This window comes from Ranitomeya variabilis, chromosome 3 (genome assembly GCF_051348905.1).
Source record: "Ranitomeya variabilis isolate aRanVar5 chromosome 3, aRanVar5.hap1, whole genome shotgun sequence".
Classification (NCBI taxonomy): domain Eukaryota; kingdom Metazoa; phylum Chordata; class Amphibia; order Anura; family Dendrobatidae; genus Ranitomeya; species Ranitomeya variabilis.
Genome location: NC_135234.1, coordinates 671,748,105 through 671,769,794, shown reverse-complemented (window position 1 = coordinate 671,769,794; position 21,690 = coordinate 671,748,105). Strand labels below are relative to the sequence as shown.

Sequence of the window (21,690 nt, the reverse complement as noted above, 5' to 3'; positions counted from 1 at the left end):
CACGCTCCGGCTCCGGGCGGCTGGCCATGGCGTCCTCCATGTCGCTGAATTCTTCTTCCTGGTCCTTTTCCCGCTCTCTCCTTCGTGGGCGGTTTCGCTTTCTCTGTCTCTGCCCACCATTAAGGATCAGGAGGCGGATCTCGGCTGCTGACGGACACGTCCTCAAGGGGCCGAGATATTTAGACTGGGCGGCCATTGTCTTTCGCGCTCCAGCTTGTTCACGCCCACTTCCACGCCCTTCTTCTTCTCCAAAGTAGCAATGGCGGCGGCTTTTGGCGGGAACTTCTATTGGTCAATGGTAGCACACAGTCTCTCGATAAAGCTACAGTTCATGCACAACAAATCACAGTCTCTAGGCACACATGACCTGATTCTTCAGGCTTAAGTAGATCCTGTTCGTGACGCCAAGTTGGAGCGCCCCCACACCGCCGCAGGGCCGAGGGGTACCCGGAGCCGGGCCTCTAGGTCTCAGTCCTGGGGTTGTCACGGTGGCTAGACCCGGTCCGTGGCCCTGTCCGTCAGTGGGGGGGACGTCCGGTGAAGTAGGTGCTGTTAACGGTGGTGTAGCGGTGCAGTTGTGGGGTGCAGGTCGCGGTAAATAACGAGGACACCAGGTTGCAGTCTCTTTACCTCTTTACTGGAGATCTCTTGGTCCTCAGTCCGGAATCTGGCCCACCAGGCTGCGCAAGTCCGGCCGGCCCAATGGCACCTCCAGAGTTCTCCTCACAGGTGGAAATCAGTGCCTTCCTTCTTAGCGCTGTGTGTTGTAGTCCTTCCCTGCTGTGCTCACGGAAAGTACCCCACAACTGTTGTGTCTGTTTCTTAAGTTCCCTCACAACTCGATTAGATGTTCCTCTCTTATTCTGTCCCTCCCTGGTATTCAGGTTGGAACGGCACCCGTTTGTCAGGTAGGCCTGGAGTTCTTCCGGGACCCTAGAGACGCCCCTCTCCCGCAATTGCCCCCCAAGACTTCATAGGTGATATGTGGTAGACAGCCCGCCTGAGACTGACTGTCCTGCCGCTGTTTGGAGTATGGCTTAAAGCTGTATATTATTCCACTCCCTCGGCGTTCCGGCCACCGGTAATGCGCCTCAGCAAGGTGCTGCCTCTTTCAACAAAACCCCTGCTGGTATTCTCCGTCTGCTTGATCTCGTTTCTCACTCAGCACAATCTATCTCGCTTCTAGTCCTTTCTTGGGCACCGCCGCTATGCTGAGCAGGCACGGTCCCGTTACGTTCTTTCCAATGCCAAGCCTCTGCCAGGGTCCCACCCCTGGCAGAGACCCTACTGTCTCTTCCTCCACAACACCCTCTCTCACTAGGTGTTGCTTCGTTCAATCCAGTCAGCGTTCTCTCTAACTTCCTGCCTGACCCCCAGTTTACCCACTATGGTGGGGAGTGGCCTAATGAATAGCACCCTTAGCTCCCCCCGGAGGCCCAGCTGTGAAACATATTGGTGTCTGTGATACCTGATTGGAGGAACTCCTTCAGTGCCATCGAACGCACCATGGCTCCCCTTAGTGGCGGAGCCACAGTACTGCAACGACCAGGACTCTGGGGCGCTGCACTGTCATTCATCAAACCTGTCAAACTGGGAATATCCATGTTCTTCCAATTAATACAGTATATTCAGTTTCATAGCAGACATGTAAACTTGACTTGGTGTAAATTCAACAGCTCAAGACAGAGAAGGTTTCACTTTACTCCTCCCTTCACTTTACAATATCACCATTTCTTGTTCATTGGTCATTGCTATGCCAATAAATCCATAGCTTGTTAAAGGTCAAAGCTCCTAGGCTTTCTGGAATATTGTGCAGCAGATGGCCATTTCTATGTCCTGATTTGCACAAGACATCCAGAAGATACCACATCAAACTATTTTTCTCAGTGATTGAAAATTTGTAGAATATTACAAATTTACTTAATTTATTTATTCAGTTTATTGCATTGCAGATAAAACACTTCCAATGTTTGGTGACTTTTTTTCACACTTTTTATGCCTTTTAATTTCTTTAAAGAAGCTTACATGAAAAGGCATATCAGAATTTTTTTTTACAAATAATAAAAAAAATACAACAATGTAGTATGTTCTTAAAAGATCCCTATTAACTTTAAGCTAAAATCTGGTGCAAGAAACTGTGCAATAAATGGCAAAACAATTAGACAAAAAAATTGAATTTTTTTAATTGAAATGCTGTGTATATGTCTTGACTTACCCATATCATGGAGCAGAGTCAGCTCCCTTCAGCATTAAATATTACCTTAAAACGATGAGCCCAAATTAATCTCTCCTGGTTTCTTTTCAAAGCCATAGTCATATACACGTGAGATGAAGTTTAAGCATATGCAATACTTCACATAGAAAACAAGACATCCAGTATAAAATAGACATTTGTGATAACTTTTTATTTGGAAAACGAATTTGCTTTTTACAACAAAGGGTGTTGGTAGGATGTATGATCTAAGCCGTACTATGATTTGTTTGTTGGTGATATACTATTTTAATCAAACTGGCTAGCAAGCATAATGGCTGAGCATATTATTTACAAAAATGAAAATTTCACCAAAGATGAATACAATAAACTGTTTTGAAATTATGACAAAATACTGTATTTGTAATGTAACGTATTCAGCATTCTCCTTTTTCATAAAGTCAATGAATGTTGTATGATCTTAAAGTTGACCACTAAATCCCATAATGGGTTAATAAAAACAATGCTACAATTGGTTCACATTCCTATTCTTGTGACAGGACCATAAAATTTGTCTCTGTTTCTTTGCTGGGTTCCTGATCCCTTTCTCCTTTTTTTTTTTTAATGAGGGCCAGAAATCTTGGCCATTTATGAAAAGCCCTGAAATGACAAAAGCAGCAGTGCGGAATGCGGAGCGCAGTCACATTTAATCAGCTCGCTCTTCACCAGAAAGCAGCAGGCGTCTTTTCAGAATCAAAAGTTCATCAAAAATGAATCAAACCCTTAATTAAAACCTGACTCCGGTATTCTAAGATGTTTATTTTGGCCTGTCGGAGGATGGTGGGTGAATTGAAACATGCATGGGTAGAAGTAAAAAATGGGAGCAAGACCAGAATGAGGCAGGATTAAGAGACACAACAATGGAGAACGTTGGAAACAGACATAGAAAACCAGGGTGATAACTAAGGAACTTTTAAATGACACACAATAAAATATTTAATAACGTGTCTGAATTAGTCTGATCTGTATGTGCTAAGCTCAGGTCTTCATCATCCAGATGAATTCTTCCAAAGCTTCTTGTTTCCATTATGTCCTTCACTGTCTCCATTGTCTCATATCTTTATGGGCTGAGAGCATGCAAACCAGCACCGAGAAATGCCTGGACTATATTGGCGTTCTCCACTATACTCGAAATATCACCGCTAAACCTAAATTACTACTATGCATTAGAATCTGAATTGGGTATATAATTGACCAAAACCCAATAAAATGGTTAATGTTATAGCTTAAAATGGAGAGGAGAGGAGGGGCGGTGGATCCCAGGTAATGTCCCTGCAAAGAACAAGTCCAAATCATGAGGATAAAAAATGGTTCATTCTTACAATACGTTTTGGTATAGGACTCCTTCTTATCTGCCTGAAGAAGGAGCAAGCCCTACTCCGAAACGCTTTGCAAGAATAAACCATTTTTTTTATCTTAAAGATCTGGTGTTGGCCTCTGCAGTTGCAGTGCCTGGGATACACCACCCCTCCTTTTAATTTATTATGGCCAACACCCATTGGGTGTAAGTTCAACGTCCAGAGAAGTAGCCCTATATTTTGGATTCATATCCACCTTCTCATGGAGATGTGACGCACCCAACTCGCCCAGGTGAGTGACTAATTGTCTAGTCTATACTTACATACAGGTAGCGATATCACACAGGGAACACCTATTTTTCTCCTTTTATAGCTAAAAATGAGAAAACAATGTCACTCAAAAGCACAGTATACAAAGGCAAATCAAGTTATTTCAGAAAGGCAAATATACAAAAATAAAAACATAAATGAGTATAAAAGTGGGTGGATGGGGACATCTGACAATCTAAGAAGCCATCCTAACAGGGGTCTTATTCCTAAATGTTCAATGTATTGCCCTCAAGCAAGGAGTGGGAAAAAGAGGGATTAAGTGATGAAAGATACAGTAATTACAATGGATTGAGTCTTAGATTTCACAATCAAAAATTACATACACTACCTAATAGATGACTTAGGCCTGATGAGGCTGGCGTACTTCATTTGAAAATCTATGTAGGAAGGACTGTATAATACTTTTTAAAAATGTCCCTGCCTAATATGAAAATGTTTGATTTAATTTCCATATGATCCAGCCATTTTGATATGGAAGTGAACACATGAGCCTCATCAGGTAAAAGAGATATGTTTAATAATATATGCAGCTTGTATTGTGAAATCTTTAAGTTTAATTTGTGGTAGTTTATCACAAATCAGAAAAATGGCATATATGAAAAACTATATTGTTGTAAACTTGTAAACGCATTTCATATCCTCTGATAGTTATTTTACGTTTATTAGAACATACAAGGCCTGACCAAATCTAGTAGAGTTTCTAGGAAAAATTTTGTGGGGCCTCTACTCCTATGTAGCTAATTTATAGCAATTTTCAATACACTTGTAATATATTTACTTATTAAACTTCTCGTTCTTATGGCACTGCCTGTGTCCTCTTTTTTAGCCTCGTTTACAGCAATTGGCGATGACATATTGTCTATAGCCCTTCACCTCAATGGCGTTTTTCCCCAAATCAGAAATGACCTCCTATCCACAAAATTGGAAATAACTTGATGATTGCAGAAGATCCATTTGCTAGGACCTACAGGATGGTGCTCTGGAACCCTGAAATGGGGTTCTGCAGAGCTCAATTTTGAATGATGGAAAGGTGCATATTCCCAGCTGTTCTCGGATTTCTCTTGTTGTCAAGCATGAGCATCTTTCAGGTTTCCAGAGCCCTATTCTCAGGATTATTTTGGTCCTATTGGATGGACCCCCAATGATTAGCAAGTTATAACTTGCAGTTTTGAGAAAAACATTTAATGGTTAATTACTTTTCATAGTAGTTCTTGGCCATCAGGTTCCTTTAAAATAAGGAAAATCGGATTTCTCAAAGCAAGTAGAATAAAGTTCCACCCTTCTACACACTTAGGGGCTGATTCATCAAAGCTTCTATGGTGCAAAAGTGGTGTAAAAGCTTAGAAAAGTCTCAAAATTTTTTAGCAATGAGGAGTTAAGAATACATTTTGTGACTTTTGGTGTTTTAATGCCACTGTGGATTTGCTCCGCTGAAATGGGCAGAGGGTACCGGGACAAGACGAGAGTATGGCCACATCAAATGTCATCATAATTCATCAAATGTGCCATTATTTTCTATACCAGGAATACTACTCTGTGAAGCTTTGAAGAAAACTAGAAGGTGGGGGTCCTTAGGTAGTGGAGGCAATTGCCATATTTGCCTTCCAAAAATGAAAGAATAAAATCATCGGCTATAGATGTAGTATGCATCCTATTGTTGGAGCTCCAGTGGTGTCTGATGCAATATGTGCACAGATTAGCAAGTACAGTATGTCCAGATTTGTAAGTTGTGTAGCAACAATGGCCTTATTATGGTCATGGCGCTGTTTTTAATTAAAAACATAAATTGCATGTTGGGACAGTAGAATATCTGATTGACATTTTCTTCAGCAGTTAAAGCAGAAATATATGAATATGACGGATGTGGGAGCACTCATGGGATAGAGAAAAATGAAAGAAAAACATAGAAAATGCTGAAGATTAAATATAAATAAGAGAAAATCTCTCCCCCAATGTGAAACAGGTGATTTTCATTTTTCAAAGAATGTCTGAAACGTTGCCACATATTGCTGGAACTATTCTTCCATAATGTGGAAATTGTCAGCCAATTTCCAAATCAGGTTAGTTCTCCACTAAAAGTATTTTTGTAGCAATGTTTCAGTTATACTTTTATATATTGGTTATGGTATTAACAGGAAATTACTGCCATTCATTCTGCAATATAAATCAAATAGAGCATTTGTAGTGAAACATAAAGGAGTGTCATTGGACTTTAAAAAAACAACAACTAAAGAATAAAATATGAATGTAGGGTGGTCATAGTGGTCATTTCCATTGGCAGCATCGTATATACGATCCCTATGTGATGACGATTTACTGGTATCTTGTACTCTGACTACATTAGTATTGGTTATGGAGACAATCTTTATCAGTCAGAAATGCAATGACATGATTTCATTACAGAAAATGTCCTTATAGCCCCAGGTATTGTAGAGTAATCTAGTGGAAAAAGCTGTTAGGGGATTTCTAATGACAAGATTGATTACTGTTTCCAAAAAGACCAGAAAAATGTAGCATGGTAGAGTGGGTGGTGGAGACTCCTGTCACTATGTATATGAAGTAACGGGGGTTTGAATTACCAAACTCTGGTACCTAGAATCAGTCAGAGACCCCCCTAGCAATTAATATACAGGAGAGATGTATATGTCCATTCACTTGTCCCTTTTCACTAAAGTGTTGCAGCCATGAGAGGATCTCTGTTTACTCAAGTTCTAGAGGTGATCACGTAAAAGGGTCAGGTTTGGGTATGACCCATCACCCTTACTAGAGGACTCGGCTGGCACAGTAAATCACACAGACACAGCAGGTTAGAACTGAAAAAAAGGCATTTAGCAAAGTATTAAACATGACAATGCACATAGTACAAAGTTTGGTGGTTACACTTCAGTGTTGAAACATAGGGCTTGGCATACTAGCAGTAACAGGAGAAGTCTCTTTATTCTCTTAATATATTGCATGTATAAATAGGACACAACACTCCTTATGGTTCAGTGTTCAAGTAGGGTCCCAACCTGTAAAATGATATATGAAGAACTTGGCACTCAAAAACCAAATGATAAAGCGATTTACCGCAATTGCAATCCACAAGAAACATATGATGTTTCGGTCAAACATACTGTAGACCTTCTTCAGATAGACAGATTACCCAAGGAATAAATGACACAGAGGGGTACTGGTGATTAGTATAGTATTCAGGGTGGGAAATTGAGGTAATACCACTATCAGTATGGTACCTGTGTGTACAAGCTGGCACCATTGAGTAATGAAGAAGGAAATCCAGCCATATGAATAGATTCCTCTTTATTTAAACAAGGTTCAAACAAAGGACAGAGGAGAGTGTGAAGGCAAATAGATTAGCGCTGGCATTGCGCAGACATCTACTTGTTGGAGGTGTAAATACACCCTTAATCATGAATAAAAGGTGACATACTCATAGTGGTAGCTGAATACCGTTATGACAGCCAAAGCATATTCATACGGGTAATGTACAAACCAGGGAGACAAATACCTTAATCTGACAGTTACCTGTTTAGACTAAGAAAAGCCCTTTTCTGACTCTGGTCTGTCCATGCCAGACCACAGAGGTTGACAACATAAGATAATGCAATGACACCCCCACTAGATGGCATCTTACTCTGAATGTCTTTAGCAGCTCCTAGGATCTCTAGAGTAGCAGTTCCCTAAGGAGTAAAGGAATCACGCACAAAACAACTGTAACTAGCACAAACTACAGCAAAGTTAATGAATCCAATAAAGTCTATCATCAGCAGGAAAAACCAGTAGGGGAAGGTATTTAAAGCTGCACCTGAAAGGTGATAGGACAGACAAACAGAGTAAATTAAAAACACCTGTTACCCAGAAAGACAGAAATAAAGATAACAAAATTAAAACACCCAAAGAAAAGGTGTATTTGTTGTGGCTCAGTGGAAAGAGGTGCTGACATAGAACACAGAATCAAGGGTTCGAATACAGAAGCATAACAGTATGACCCCTTCGAGGGGCCACTGTATCCCCAACTGCTGACGGCACAGATAGAACTCCCTCACCAAGTGATCACCCTGTGTTTAAGTGTTTAGGATCCAGACATGAATTAATCTCTGCACCAAAACCCTTCCACTTAACGAGAAACTGGATTCGCCGTCTGACATATTTGGATTTCAAGACTCATTCCACTGCATACTCCTTGTCCTCCTTTAAGTCTACTCCAATACTGTCCTGAGGACCTGGTGTCCCCTCAAACTTTTTAAGAAGAGAGACATGGAAGGAATTACTAATCCTCCATGCAGCCAGGAGTCGGAGCTTAACCATCACTAGATTAATGGCTTTGATTATCTTATACAGTCCAACAAATTGAGGAGCATATTTTCTTTATGAAACTTTAAGCTGGAGATTTTTGGAGGATAACCAGACAAAATCTCCCAACTGAAAGACAGGAGCCCTCCTATCTCTGCGGTGGGCAGTTCTCTTGGTCCTATTGCAAGTTTTTAAAAGGCCTCTTTTTAACTTCTCTCCAAAAGCTAGCAACAAACTGAACCCCTCTAATAAATAACAATAATAATGTTTTTAGGAACACCATGTAGTTTAATGATGTGGGAGATAAACAAAGTACTAAACCCTTCTCCGTATGCAATTTTGGTAGAGGAACTAAGTGAACCATATTGCTAATCCCTATCGGGGCCTGGCACGATACTTTAGACCTTGTGAAAATCCTGCACTTATGGACATACTCATCCACATCTTTGCGATCATTCTGCCACCAAAACGACTTGTAAAAAAGCTCTTCAGGTGGAAGAGCATCCCAGATGTCCAGTCAACCCCAAGTCATGTACTTGTTAAGAAGATCTGTGTGAAGTGAGGAAGGCACACAAAACTTGCCAGGTGGCAAGCCCTCCGGTGCACCATCCTAAGCCTTCATAACGCACTGTCTGAGAATGATACACAAAGCACCCACCATCACCCCTTCACTAAGAATTTTGACTAGATTTTTGTCCCTCAAATCTGGAATGAAACTATGTGATAAGGCATCCTCCTTAAAATTCTTAGTACCAGGTAGATATGTCACAGATAAATCAAGCCAAGCAAAAAAGACAGCATTGTGTCCCCCCCATTTTTGACAACCAACATTGCTAAAGCAGACAGCTGGAGACTGGTATTCTCAGGCTTGTAAGGGGCCATGGATACTGCCCCCAGCCTAAAAAAAGTAGCCCACAGCCACCCAGAAAAGGCACATGTATTAGATGCACCAATTAGATGCCCCAGAAGGTAAACTTTATACCTCCGATCACAGCTGAGTGCTCACGCTGTTTTTTGACAGCATGGGAACCGTGGCTCTCTGACAGGCCGACCCAAACATCCAGGTGTCCTCCCATCCCTCCCCTGCTGTACTATGTTACGGTGGCCTCCACTTCACCCAGACTCCTCGCCCAGGCAACAAACATGGTGGAGGAGTGGGCCTTCTCCTTTCTTCCAACTGTACCTTTAACCCAATCCCACCTCTACCCTCCCTTATACTTCCTTCTTTTGAAGTCCACTCTGTCCGCATCTACTACCCCTTACAACCTCCAAATGGCCGTCATGTACCGACCTCCAGGCCCAACCACTGCCTTTATTGACCAATTCTCCACCTAGCTCCTTCACTTTCTCTCTGCTGACATTCCCACCATCATCGTGGGTGACTTCGACATCCCCATTGACACCCACCAGTCAGGAGCCTCCAAACTCCTGTCCCTTACTTCATCCTTTGGACTTACTCAGTGGTTCTCCTCAACCACCCACACAGACGGACACACATTAGACCTGGTCTTCACCCGTTTATGCTCCCTATCTAACTTCACAACCTCCCCTCTCCCTCTATTTGACCACCATCTACTCACTTTCTCATCAATGTCCTCCTTACCTGTCACCCATGTCCAGCAACATGCGCACCCACTGAGGAACCTCGCACACCTAGAGACCCACACACTCTCTGACTCTATCCTACCACTATCATCCATATTCTCACTCCACAACACAGACACTGCCACTGCTTTCTACAATGCCACTCTTGCATCAGCTATTGACACGGTCGCCCCTGTCATGCATAGCAGAGTGCAACGAACCAATAGACAACCATGGCACAATAACATCACTAAAAAGCTTTGGCAAGTATCCAGAATTGCAGAACGGCATTGGAAGAAAATGCATTCGCAAGATGATTTCACTGCACTCAAACAAGCAACACTCGCTGAACACAGCTGTCACCTCTGCTAAACAGGCCTACTTCACAACCCTCGTATCTTCCTTATCCCACAACCCCAAACAGTTGTTCAACACTTTTAACTCCCTCCTCCGCCCACCACTGCCCCCTCCGAGTTCCCTAATCATTGCCGAGGACTTTGCCACGCACTTCAAAAATAAGATAGACCAAAGAAGACAAGTCTTTGTTGTCAAACCACCACAACCCCTTTGTATACCAGACCAATGCCAAAACCCCATAACTTCCCTCTCCAAAAGCACTGAATAGGAGCTTGCTCATCTTCTCTCCAAATCACACCTCACCACTTGTGCCCTTGACCCCATCCCACCTCCTTCCCAACCTCACCATCACCCTAATCCCATCCCTAAACCATCTCTTCAACCTATCACTAACTTCTGGTACCTTCCCCACTGCTTTCAAAGAGGCCACAATCTCACCTATCCTCAAAAAGCCATCCCTTGACCCAAGCGCTATGTCAAGCTATCGCCCCATATCTTTGCTCCCTGTCATGATCTCTGCAGGCAGAGATCATAGCAAGCCTATAGAGGGACAAGCTCTCGGAAGATGGAACTATACTGACCATGAACTAAGCCTGCCGCGCAACTAGAAATAGCCAGGTAGCATTTCCTATTTATCGCTAGATGCCCAGCTCTGGCCTAAGACCTAAATAGCTAGCAGAGGGAAATATAAGACCTGGCTCACCTCTAGAGAAATATTCCAAAGAAGACAGTAGCCCCCCACATATAATGACGGTGAGTTCAGATGAAACAACAAACGCAGCAGGAAAATAGTCTTAGCAAATTTGAGGTCCGCTTACTAGATAGCAGAAGACAGATAGTATACTTTCATGGTCAGCAGAAAAACACTAACAAAACACCATCCAGAGATTACCTTAAACTCTGGCATTAACTCATAACGCCAGAGTAGCAATCCCTGATCAACGAGAGCTTTCCAGACACAGTAACAAAACTTCAGCTGTGAACTGGAACAAATAGGCAAAACAAAACATGGACAAAAGTCCAACTTATCTAGTAGTTGTCTAGAAGCAGGAACAAGCACTGAGAGGCATCAGATAACATTGTTGACCGGCAAGAAACCACCAGAGAAATGAGCTTAAATAGCGACACCCACTACTGATGGAATCAGGTGAAACAGGAAAGAGGATGACAAGTCCAATTCCACAAGCGGCCACCGGGGGAGCCCAGAATCCAAATTCACAACAGTACCCCCCCCTCAAGGAGGGGGCACCGAACCCTCACCAGATCCACCAGGGCGACCAGGATGAGCCCTATGGAAGGCACGAACAAGATCAGAAGCATGAACATCAGATGCATTGACCCAAGAATTATCCTCCTGGCCGTAACCCTTCCAGTTGACCAGATACTGGAGTTTCCGTCTGGAAACACGAGAGTCCAAAATTTTCTCCACAACGTACTCCAACTCACCCTCAACCAACACCGGAGCAGGAGGCTCAACTGAAGGTACAACAGGTACCTCATACCTGCGCAATAACGACCGATGAAAAACGTTATGAATGGAAAAGGACGCAGGGAGGTCCAAACGGAAAGAAACAGGATTAAGAATCTCCAATATTCTATAAGGGCCGATGAACCGAGGTTTAAACTTAGGAGAAGAGACCCTCATAGGGACAAAACGAGAAGACAACCACACTAAATCTCCAACACAAAGCCGAGAACCAACACGACGATGACGGTTGGCAAAACGCTGAGTCTTCTCCTGGGACAACTTCAAATTGTCCATAACCTGCCCCCAAATGTGATGCAATCTCTCTACCACCGCATCCACTCCAGGACAATCCGAGGATTCCACCTGACCGGAGGAAAATCGAGGGTGAAACCCCGAATTACAGAAAAACGGGGACACCAAGGTGGAAGAACTGGCCCGATTATTGAGGGCGAACTCTGCCAATGGCAAAAAAGCAACCCAATCATCCTGGTCAGCAGAGACAAAACACCTCAGATATGTCTCAAGGGTCTGATTAGTCCGCTCGGTCTGGCCATTAGTCTGAGGGTGAAAAGCAGACGAAAAAGACAAATCTATGCCCATCCTAGCACAGAATGCCCGCCAAAATCTAGACACAAATTGGGTACCTCTGTCAGAAACAATATTCTCAGGAATACCGTGCAATCGGACAACATTCTGAAAAAACAGAGGAACCAACTCAGAAGAAGAAGGCAACTTGGGCAGAGGAACCAAATGGACCATTTTAGAGAAACGGTCACAGACCACCCAGATGACAGACATCTTCTGGGAAACAGGCAGATCTGAAATAAAATCCATCGAGATGTGTGTCCAAGGCCTCTTAGGAATAGGCAAGGGCAACAGCAGTCCGCTAGCCCGAGAACTACAAGACTTGGCCCGAGCACAAACGTCACATGACTGCACAAAGACTCGCACATCTCGTGACAGAGAAGGCCACCAGAAGGATCTTGCCACCAAATCCCTGGTACCAAAAATTCCGGGATGACCTGCCAATGCAGAAGAATGTACCTCAGAGATGACTCTGCTGGTCCAATCATCCGGAACAAACAGTCTATCAGGCGGACAACGATCCGGTCTATCCGCCTGAAACTCTTGCAAGGACCGCCGCAGATCAGGAGAAACGGCCGACAAAATTACTCCCTCCCTAAGGATACCTGTGGGTTCAGAATTACCAGGAGAGTCCGGGTCAAAACTCCTAGAAAGGGCATCTGCCTTAACATTCTTAGAACCCGGTAGGTATGACACCACAAAATTAAAGCGAGAAAAAAATAAAGACCAGCGCGCCTGTCTAGGATTCAGGCGTCTGGCAGTCTCAAGATAAATCAAATTTTTGTGGTCAGTCAATACCACCACCTGATGTCTAGCCCCCTCGAGCCAATGGCGCCACTCCTCAAACGCCCACTTCATGGCCAAAAGCTCCCGATTCCCAACATCATAATTCCGCTCTGCGGGCGAAAATTTGCGAGAAAAGAAGGCACAAGGCCTAATGACGGAGCAGTCGGAACCTTTCTGCGACAACACTGCCCCGGCTCCGATCTCCGAAGCGTCAACCTCAACCTGAAAAGGCAGATTCACATCAGGCTGACGCAACACAGGGGCAGAGGCAAAACGGCGCTTAAGCTCCTGAAAGGCCTCTACAGCATGAGGGGACCAATTAGCAACATCAGCGCCTTGTCTGGTCAAATCAGTCAGTGGTTTAACGACATCCGAAAAACCAGCAATAAATCGGCGGTAAAAGTTGGCAAAGCCCAAAAATCTCTGAAGACCCTTAAGAGAGGAGGGCTGAGTCCAGTCACAAATAGCTTGCACCTTGACGGGATCCATCTCAATGGAAGAGGGAGAAAAAATATACCCCAAAAAGGAAATTTTCTGGACCCCAAAAACGCACTTAGACCCCTTCACACATAAAGAATTAGACCGCAGAACCTGAAAAACTCTCCTGACCTGCTGGACATGAGAGTCCCAGTCATCAGAAAAAATCAGAATATCATCCAGATATATTATCATAAATTTATCCAGAAAATCGCGGAAAATATCATGCATAAAAGACTGGAAAACTGAAGGGGCATTAGAAAGACCAAAAGGCATGACCAAATACTCAAAGTGGCCCTCGGGCGTATTAAATGCGGTCTTCCACTCATCCCCCTGCCTGATCCGCACCAAATTATACGCCCCACGAAGATCAATTTTAGAGAACCACTTAGCACCCTCTATACGAGCAAACAAATCAGTAAGCAATGGCAATGGGTATTGATACTTAACAGTGATCTTATTCAGAAGCCGATAATCAATACATGGTCTCAAAGAGCCGTCTTTTTTTGAGACAAAGAAAAACCCAGCTCCCAAGGGAGAAGAAGATGGACGAATATGTCCCTTTTCCAAAGACTCCTTTATATATTCCCGCATAGCAGCATGTTCCGGCACAGACAAATTAAACAAACGACCCTTTGGATATTTACAACCCGGTATCAAATCTATGGCACAATCGCACTCACGGTGCGGAGGTAACGACCCAAGCTTGGGTTCGTCAAAGACGTCTTGATAATCAGAGAGGAACTCAGGGACTTCAGAGGGAATGGACGACGAAATAGAAACCAAAGGTACGTCCCCATGAATACCCTTACATCCCCAGCTCAACACAGACATTGCTCTCCAGTCCAAGACTGGGTTGTGAAACTGCAACCATGGCAATCCCAGTACCAAATCGTCATGTAAATTATACAGCACCAGGAAACGAATAATCTCCTGGTGATCCGGATTGATACGCATGGTTACTTGTGTCCAGTATTGTGGTTTATTATTAGCCAATGGGGTGGAGTCAATCCCCTTCAGAGGAATAAGAGTCTCCAAAGGCTCTAAATCAAAACCACAACGATTGGCAAAGGACCAATCCATAAGACTCAGAGCGGCGCCAGAGTCAACATAGGCGTCCGTGGCAATGGAAGACAAAGAGCAAATCAGGGTTACAGACAAAATAAACTTAGACTGAATGGTGCTAATGGAAACAGACTTATCAAGCTTCTTTGTACGCCTAGAGCATGCCGATATAACATGAGTAGAATCCCCACAATAGAAACACAAACCATTCTTCCGTCTAAAATTCTGTCGCTCGCTCCTGGACAGAATTCTATCACACTGCATACTTTCTGGCGTCTTTTCCATAGACACCGCCAGATGGTGCACCGGTTTGCGCTCCCGCAGACGCCTATCAATCTGAATAGCCATTGTCATGGACTCATTCAGACCTGCAGGCAAAGGGAACCCCACCATAACATCCTTAACGGCATCAGAGAGACCTTCTCTGAAAGTTGCCGCCAAGGCGCACTCATTCCACTGAGTAAGCACAGACCATTTACGGAATTTTTGGCAGAAAACTTCAGCTTCGTCTTGCCCCTGAGATAGTGCCATCAAAGTTTTTTCTGCCTGAAGTTCCAAATGAGGTTCCTCATAAAGCAAGCCCAAGGCCAGAAAAAACGCATCCACATCGCGTAACGCAGGATCCCCTGCTGGCAATGAGAAGGCCCAATCTTGAGGGTCACCCCTGAGCAAGGAAATCACAATCCTAACCTGCTGAGCAGGGTCTCCAGCTGAACGAGACTTCAGGGACAAATAAAGCTTACAATTATTTCGGAAATTCTGGAAGCTAGCTCTATTCCCTGTGAAGAACTCCGGCAAAGGAATTCTCGGCTCAGATACCGGAGCATGTACCACAAAATCTTGTAAATTTTGTACTTTCGTGATGAGATTATTCAAACCCGCAGTTACACTCTGGAGATCCATTATTGTCAGGTGCACACAGAGCATACAGAGATTAGGAGGAGAGAGAGAGAAAAGACTGCAGCAAGGCAGACTGGAGGAAAAAAAAAAAAAAAAAAAATTCCAGCAGACTTCTTATAACTCTCCTTTCTCAACCAGGGTCTTTAACACTTAAAGGGCCGGTCAAACTGTCATGATCTCTGCAGGCAGAGATCATAGCAAGCCTATAGAGGGACAAGCTCTCGGAAGATGGAACTATACTGACCATGAACTAAGCCTGCCGCGCAACTAGAAATAGCCAGGTAGCATTTCCTATTTATCGCTAGATGCCCAGCTCTGGCCTAAGACCTAAATAGCTAGCAGAGGGAAATATAAGACCTGGCTCACCTCTAGAGAAATATTCCAAAGAAGACAGTAGCCCCCCACATATAATGACGGTGAGTTCAGATGAAACAACAAACGCAGCAGGAAAATAGTCTTAGCAAATTTGAGGTCCGCTTACTAGATAGCAGAAGACAGATAGTATACTTTCATGGTCAGCAGAAAAACACTAACAAAACACCATCCAGAGATTACCTTAAACTCTGGCATTAACTCATAACGCCAGAGTAGCAATCCCTGATCAACGAGAGCTTTCCAGACACAGTAACAAAACTTCAGCTGTGAACTGGAACAAATAGGCAAAACAAAACATGGACAAAAGTCCAACTTATCTAGTAGTTGTCTAGAAGCAGGAACAAGCACTGAGAGGCATCAGATAACATTGTTGACCGGCAAGAAACCACCAGAGAAATGAGCTTAAATAGCGACACCCACTACTGATGGAATCAGGTGAAACAGGAAAGAGGATGACAAGTCCAATTCCACAAGCGGCCACCGGGGGAGCCCAGAATCCAAATTCACAACAGCTCCCATTTGCTTCCAAACTCCTTGAGCAGCACTTCCATGCTGAACTTACCTGTCACTTTGCATCTAACTCTCTCTTCGACAACCTACAATCTGGCTTCTGTCCCCATCATTCCACTGAGACTGCCCTGACCAAAATTACTAACGACATACTTACAGCGAAAGCTAACAGACAATTCTCTATACTCCTCCTTCTAGACCTGTCCTCTGCCTTCGACACAGTTGACCACTGCCTCCTACTGCAGATACTCTCTTCCTTTAGTGTCAAAGACCTTGCCCTATCGTGGATCTCCTCATACCTTACCAACCGCACATTTAGGCCATGTGCACACGTTCAGGATTTTTAACGTTTTTTTTGCTATAAAAACGTGATAAAAACGCGAATAAAACGCTAACATATGCCTCCTATTATTTACAGGGTATTCCGCATTTTTTGTGCAAATGTTGCATTTTTTTCCGCAAAAAAATCGCATCGAGGAAAAAAAAGCAACATGTTCATTAAATTTGCGGAATTGCGGGGATTCCGCACACCTAGGAGTGCATTGATCTGCTTACTTCCCGCACGGGGCTGTGCACACCATGCGGGAAGTAAGCAGATTATGTGCGGTTGGTACCCAGGGTGGAGGAGAGGAGACTCTCCTCCACGGACTGGGCACCATATAATTGGTAAAAAAAAAAGAATTAAAATAAAAAATAGTCATATACTCACCCTCTGATGGCCCCCGCAGTGTTCCCGCCTCTCCGGTGCATGCTGCCGCTTCGGTTCCTATAGATGGTGTGGTGAAGGACCTGCGATGACGTCGCTGTCTTGTGATTGGTCGCGTGACCGCTCATGTGACCGGTCATGTGACCAATCACAAGCCGCGACGTCATCGAAGGTCCTGCACACTCGCACCATCTATAGGAACGGATGCCGCTGAGGAGATCGGCTGTCTGCAGGTGAGTATAACCATTTTTTTATTTTTTTTATTATTTTTAAAAATTCTATCTTTTACTATTGATGCTGCATAGGCAGCATCTATAGTAAAAAGTTGGTCACACTTGTCAAACACTATGTTTGACAAGTGTGACCAACCTGTCAATCAGTTTTCCAAGCGATGCTACAGATCGCTTGGAAAACTTTAGCATTCTGCAAGCTAATTACGCTTGCAAAATGCTAAAAAAAACGCAAAAAAACCGGGGAAAAACGCAAAAAAAAAATTTGGATTTCTTGCAGAAAATTTCCGGTTTTCTTCAGGAAATTTCTGCAAGAAATCCTGACGTGTGCACATACCCTTAGTGTTTTCTACTCCCATATTACCTCTTCATCTCTCCCCCTCTCTGTTGGTGTCTCTCAAGGCTCTGTCCTTGGGCTCTTACTCTTCTCAATCTATACACTCGGCCTGGGACAACTCATAAGGTCCTATGGCTTCCAGTACCATCTATAAGCTGATGACACTCAGATCTACCGCTCTGGCCCAGATGTCACTTCTCTGCTCTCCAGGATCCCAGAGTGTCTATCAGCCATATCCTTCCTCAAGCTCAATGTGAACAAATCTGAACTAATTATCTTTCCTCCATCTTGCATATCTTGCCTACCTGATCTATCTATCAAAATAAATGGAATCACACTTTCCCCTGTCCCCAAAATCCCCTGCCTCGGAGTAAGGGTACTGTCACACTCTGCAACTTTCCAACGATCACGACCAGCGATACGACCTGGCCGTGATCGTTGGAAAGTCGTTGTGTGGTCGCTGGAGAGCTGTCACACAGACCGCTCTCCAGCGACCAACGATGCCGAAGGCCCCGGGTAACCAGGGTAAACATCGGGTTACTAAGCGCAGGGCCGCGCTTAGTAACCCGATGTTTACCCTGGTTACCAGCGTAAAAGTAAAAGAAAAACAAACCGTACATACTCACATTCCGGTGTCCTTCAGGTCCCTTGCCGTCTGCTTCCCGCTGTGACTGAGTGCCGCCGTAAAGTGAAAGCAGATCACAGTGGTGACGTCACCGCTGTGCTCTGTACTGCCTTACGGCCGGGAGTCAGTCAGAGCGGGAAGCAGACGGCAAGGGACCTGAAGGACACCGGAATGTGAGTATGTACGTTTTTTTTTTTTTTTACTTTTATGCTGGTAACCAGGGTAAACATCGGGTTACTAAGCGCGGCCCTGCGCTTAGTAACCCGATTTTTACCCTGGTTACAAGCGAACGCATCGCTGGATCGCTGTCACACACAACGATCCAGCGATGACAGCGGGAGATCCAGCGACGAAATAAAGTTCCAAACGATCTGCTACGACGTACGATTCTCAGCAGGGTCCCTGATCGCTGCTGCGTGTCAGACACAGCGATATCGTATGGATATCGCTGGAACGTCACAGATCGTACCGTCGTAGCGATCAAAGTGCCACTGTGTGACAGTACCCTTACCCTTTACTCTGCCCTGTCCTTCAAACTGCACATCCAAGCTCTCACCACCTCCTGTCACCTCCAGCTCAAAAATATTTCCAGAATCCATCCTTTCCTCAACCCTCACTCTACCAAAATGCTCGTGCATGCCCTAATCATCTCCCGCCTCGATTACCGCAGCATACTCCTCTGTCGCCTACGTTTTAACACTCTCACACCCCTCCAGTCAGTCCTTAACTCTGCTGCCCGACTCATTAATCTCTCTCCTCGCTACACTCCTGCTTCCCCTCTTTGCAGATCCCTTCACTGGCTCCCAATTTCCCAACGTGTCTAGTTTAAACTACTAACGCTGACCTACAAAGCCATCCATAACCTTTTTCCTCCATATGTTTCCGATCTAGTCTCTTAATATCTTCCCTTACGTAATCTCTAGTCCTCCCAAGACCTCCTTCTCTCCTCCACGCTTATTCGCTCCTCACCCAATTGCCTCCAAGACTGCTCATGAGTATCCCCCATCCTCTGGAATTCTGTGCCCCAACACATCCGGTTATGCACCACATTTGGATCCTTCAAAAGAAACCTGAAAACCCACCTCTTCAAAGAAGCTTACAGCCTTTAATGACCACACGGCCACCTCATCACCATTGGAGCTACTGCAACCCTCGACCTACTGTCTCCTTCCCCATAATCCTGTAGAATGTAAGCCTGCAAGGGCAGGGTCCTCTTCCCTCTGTACCAGTCTGTCATTGTTAGTTTTGTTTACTGTAAGTGATATTTGTATTTTGATGTTACCCTTTCTAATGCACAGCACCATGGAATTAATGGTGCTATATAAATAAATAATAATAATAATCTCTAATTACTACTGTTCATTTTGCCCTTCATGCAGGGAAAAGAGACTTTGAGACTTCCCATTTCTACATAGAGCTTAGAATAGGGCCTAATAGGAATGGGAAGAATTAACTGCGTAGAAAGGTAAAATGAGCAATTCTCTCAAATGTGAACCTAGCCTAAAAAAGATAGTCAGGAAATAAAAATATGTAATTTGAAAAATCTAACCTGAAGACAGCTCAGAGTTCGAATCCGGTTGAAGGACTATGTCTTCTCCATCTGAGTCAGAAGGGTTGGTGTTGCTCAGGATCAGTTCAAATGCCTGTTGAATGGTCTGCCTTCTCTGCATTTTGTTTCTTGTGAACAAAATAGGTGAAGCAGTCACCTATTTATCCTCCACAGCACAAAAGGCTGCATACAAATTTGCTAAGGAGTTAGCAACTTTAAGGTACCATCACACTCAGCGACGCTGCGGCGATATAGACAACGAGCTGTCCTAAACTAGATTGCTGGAGCGTCGCTGTTTAGGTCGCTGTAGAGACGCCAAACACAGCAACTCCAGAACGATGCAGGAGCGATCCAGTGACGTAACGGCGACTCACTTCTCGTTCTCGCTGGTTGTTAGCTCCATGTCAAACAGCCGGAGTGTATCGACTGGCTAGAAGGAGACGCTGCGACGCCCCCTATGCTTGTTGCTGGAGTTCTTGCTTTTGATGTCAAACATGACGATACACGCCGACCTGGCGACGAAATAAAGTTCTGGACTTCTAGCTCCGACCAGCGATGGCACAGCGGGATCCAGATCGCTGCTGCGTGTCAAACACAACGAGATCGCTATCCAGGATGCTGCAACGTCACGGAGTGTTGTCGTTCTCTTTGCAAAGTTGCTGAGTGTGACGGTACCTTAATGCATATCCCCTGCACAACAATGCAGCTTGGGGGTGGGCAGACACACTCAGGAGCAGCTTACATTCTTTTGTTTACACTCTCTTACAAGACCTTTGTTGAGGTGGATCAACACAATTTTCCCCTGCAGATTCCTCAGGCAATGGCCACATTTACAAATGAAAGGATGCTAATTGGAGCCATCAGAGTTGTCAGGGTCATTTGACCCTCTTTCAGGACTTCAGGGGGGAGCTCGAAATTTCTGGGACTTCTAGTATTAAGCAGGCTCAAATCAAACACTAATCCTCTCATTGTTCTACCTCAAATCAGATGAAAAATGACTGAGTTGTACTCTGCCAGGAATACTTTTATACAGCTTACTTGATGAGGTTGATTATTTAAGTGGTAGGTCAGGGTGAGCAGCAAAGACAGAGGTGAAGGAGTTGCAGAGCTGGTGTTGCCAGACGACATGTGGATCATCCAAGACAGCGTGGTACGCAGCATGGTAGTCTGACAATCAGTGTATGAAGCATCAGATAAAACTGAGACAGATTTTAAGATACACACAGTGGACCGTTCCCTCTTATTACAGACCCTCTCATCCCTTGGCATCACAGACTTGGCCCTATCCTGGATCTCATCATACCTAACAGACCGGACCTTCAGCGTCTCCCACTCACACACCACCTCCTCACCTCGCCCCCTATCTGTCGGAGTCCCGCAAGGTTCAGTCCTTGGGCCCCTGCTCTTCTCCATTTACACCTTTGGCCTGGGACAGCTCATAGAATCTCATGGCTTTCAGTATCACCTCTATGCTGATGTCACACAGATCTACATCTCTGGACCAGATATCACCTCCCTACTAACCAGAATCCCTCAATGTCTGTCCACTATTTCATCCTTCTTCTCCGCTAGATTTCTGAAACTTAACATGGACAAAACAGAATTCATCATCTTTCCCCCATCTCACGCGACCCCCCCAACGAACCTAACCATTACAGTAAATGGCTGCCCACTCTCCCCAGTCCCACAAGCTCGCTGCCTCGGGGTAATCCTTGACGCTGATCTCTCCTTCAAACCACATATCCAAGCCCTTTCCACTTCCTGCCGACTTCAACTCAAAAATATTTCACGAATCCGTTCATTCCTCAACCAAGAATCTGCAAAAACCCTAGTCCATGCCCTCATCATCTCTCGCCTTGACTACTGCAACCTCCTGCTCTGTGGCCTCCCCTCGAACACTCTCGCACCCCTCCAATCTATTCTAAACTCTGCTGCCCGACTAATCCATCTGTCCCCCCGCTATT

The 21,690-nt window shown here is 44.5% G+C and overlaps 1 protein-coding gene across 1 annotated transcript in view; it reads right to left on the bottom strand.

Moving 5' to 3' along the window:
* Positions 1-5,999: 5,999 nt before the first annotated feature.
* Positions 6,000-21,690, bottom strand: part of LOC143817765 (uncharacterized) — a 32,970-nt gene continuing 17,279 nt past the window's right edge. The window contains exons 4-5 of the mRNA XM_077299246.1: positions 7,405-7,559; positions 6,000-6,033 (exon numbers count right to left, since the gene is read on the bottom strand). Coding sequence (XP_077155361.1) covers positions 6,000-6,033; positions 7,405-7,559 — 189 coding nt within the window. The remainder of the gene's footprint in view (positions 6,034-7,404; positions 7,560-21,690) is intronic.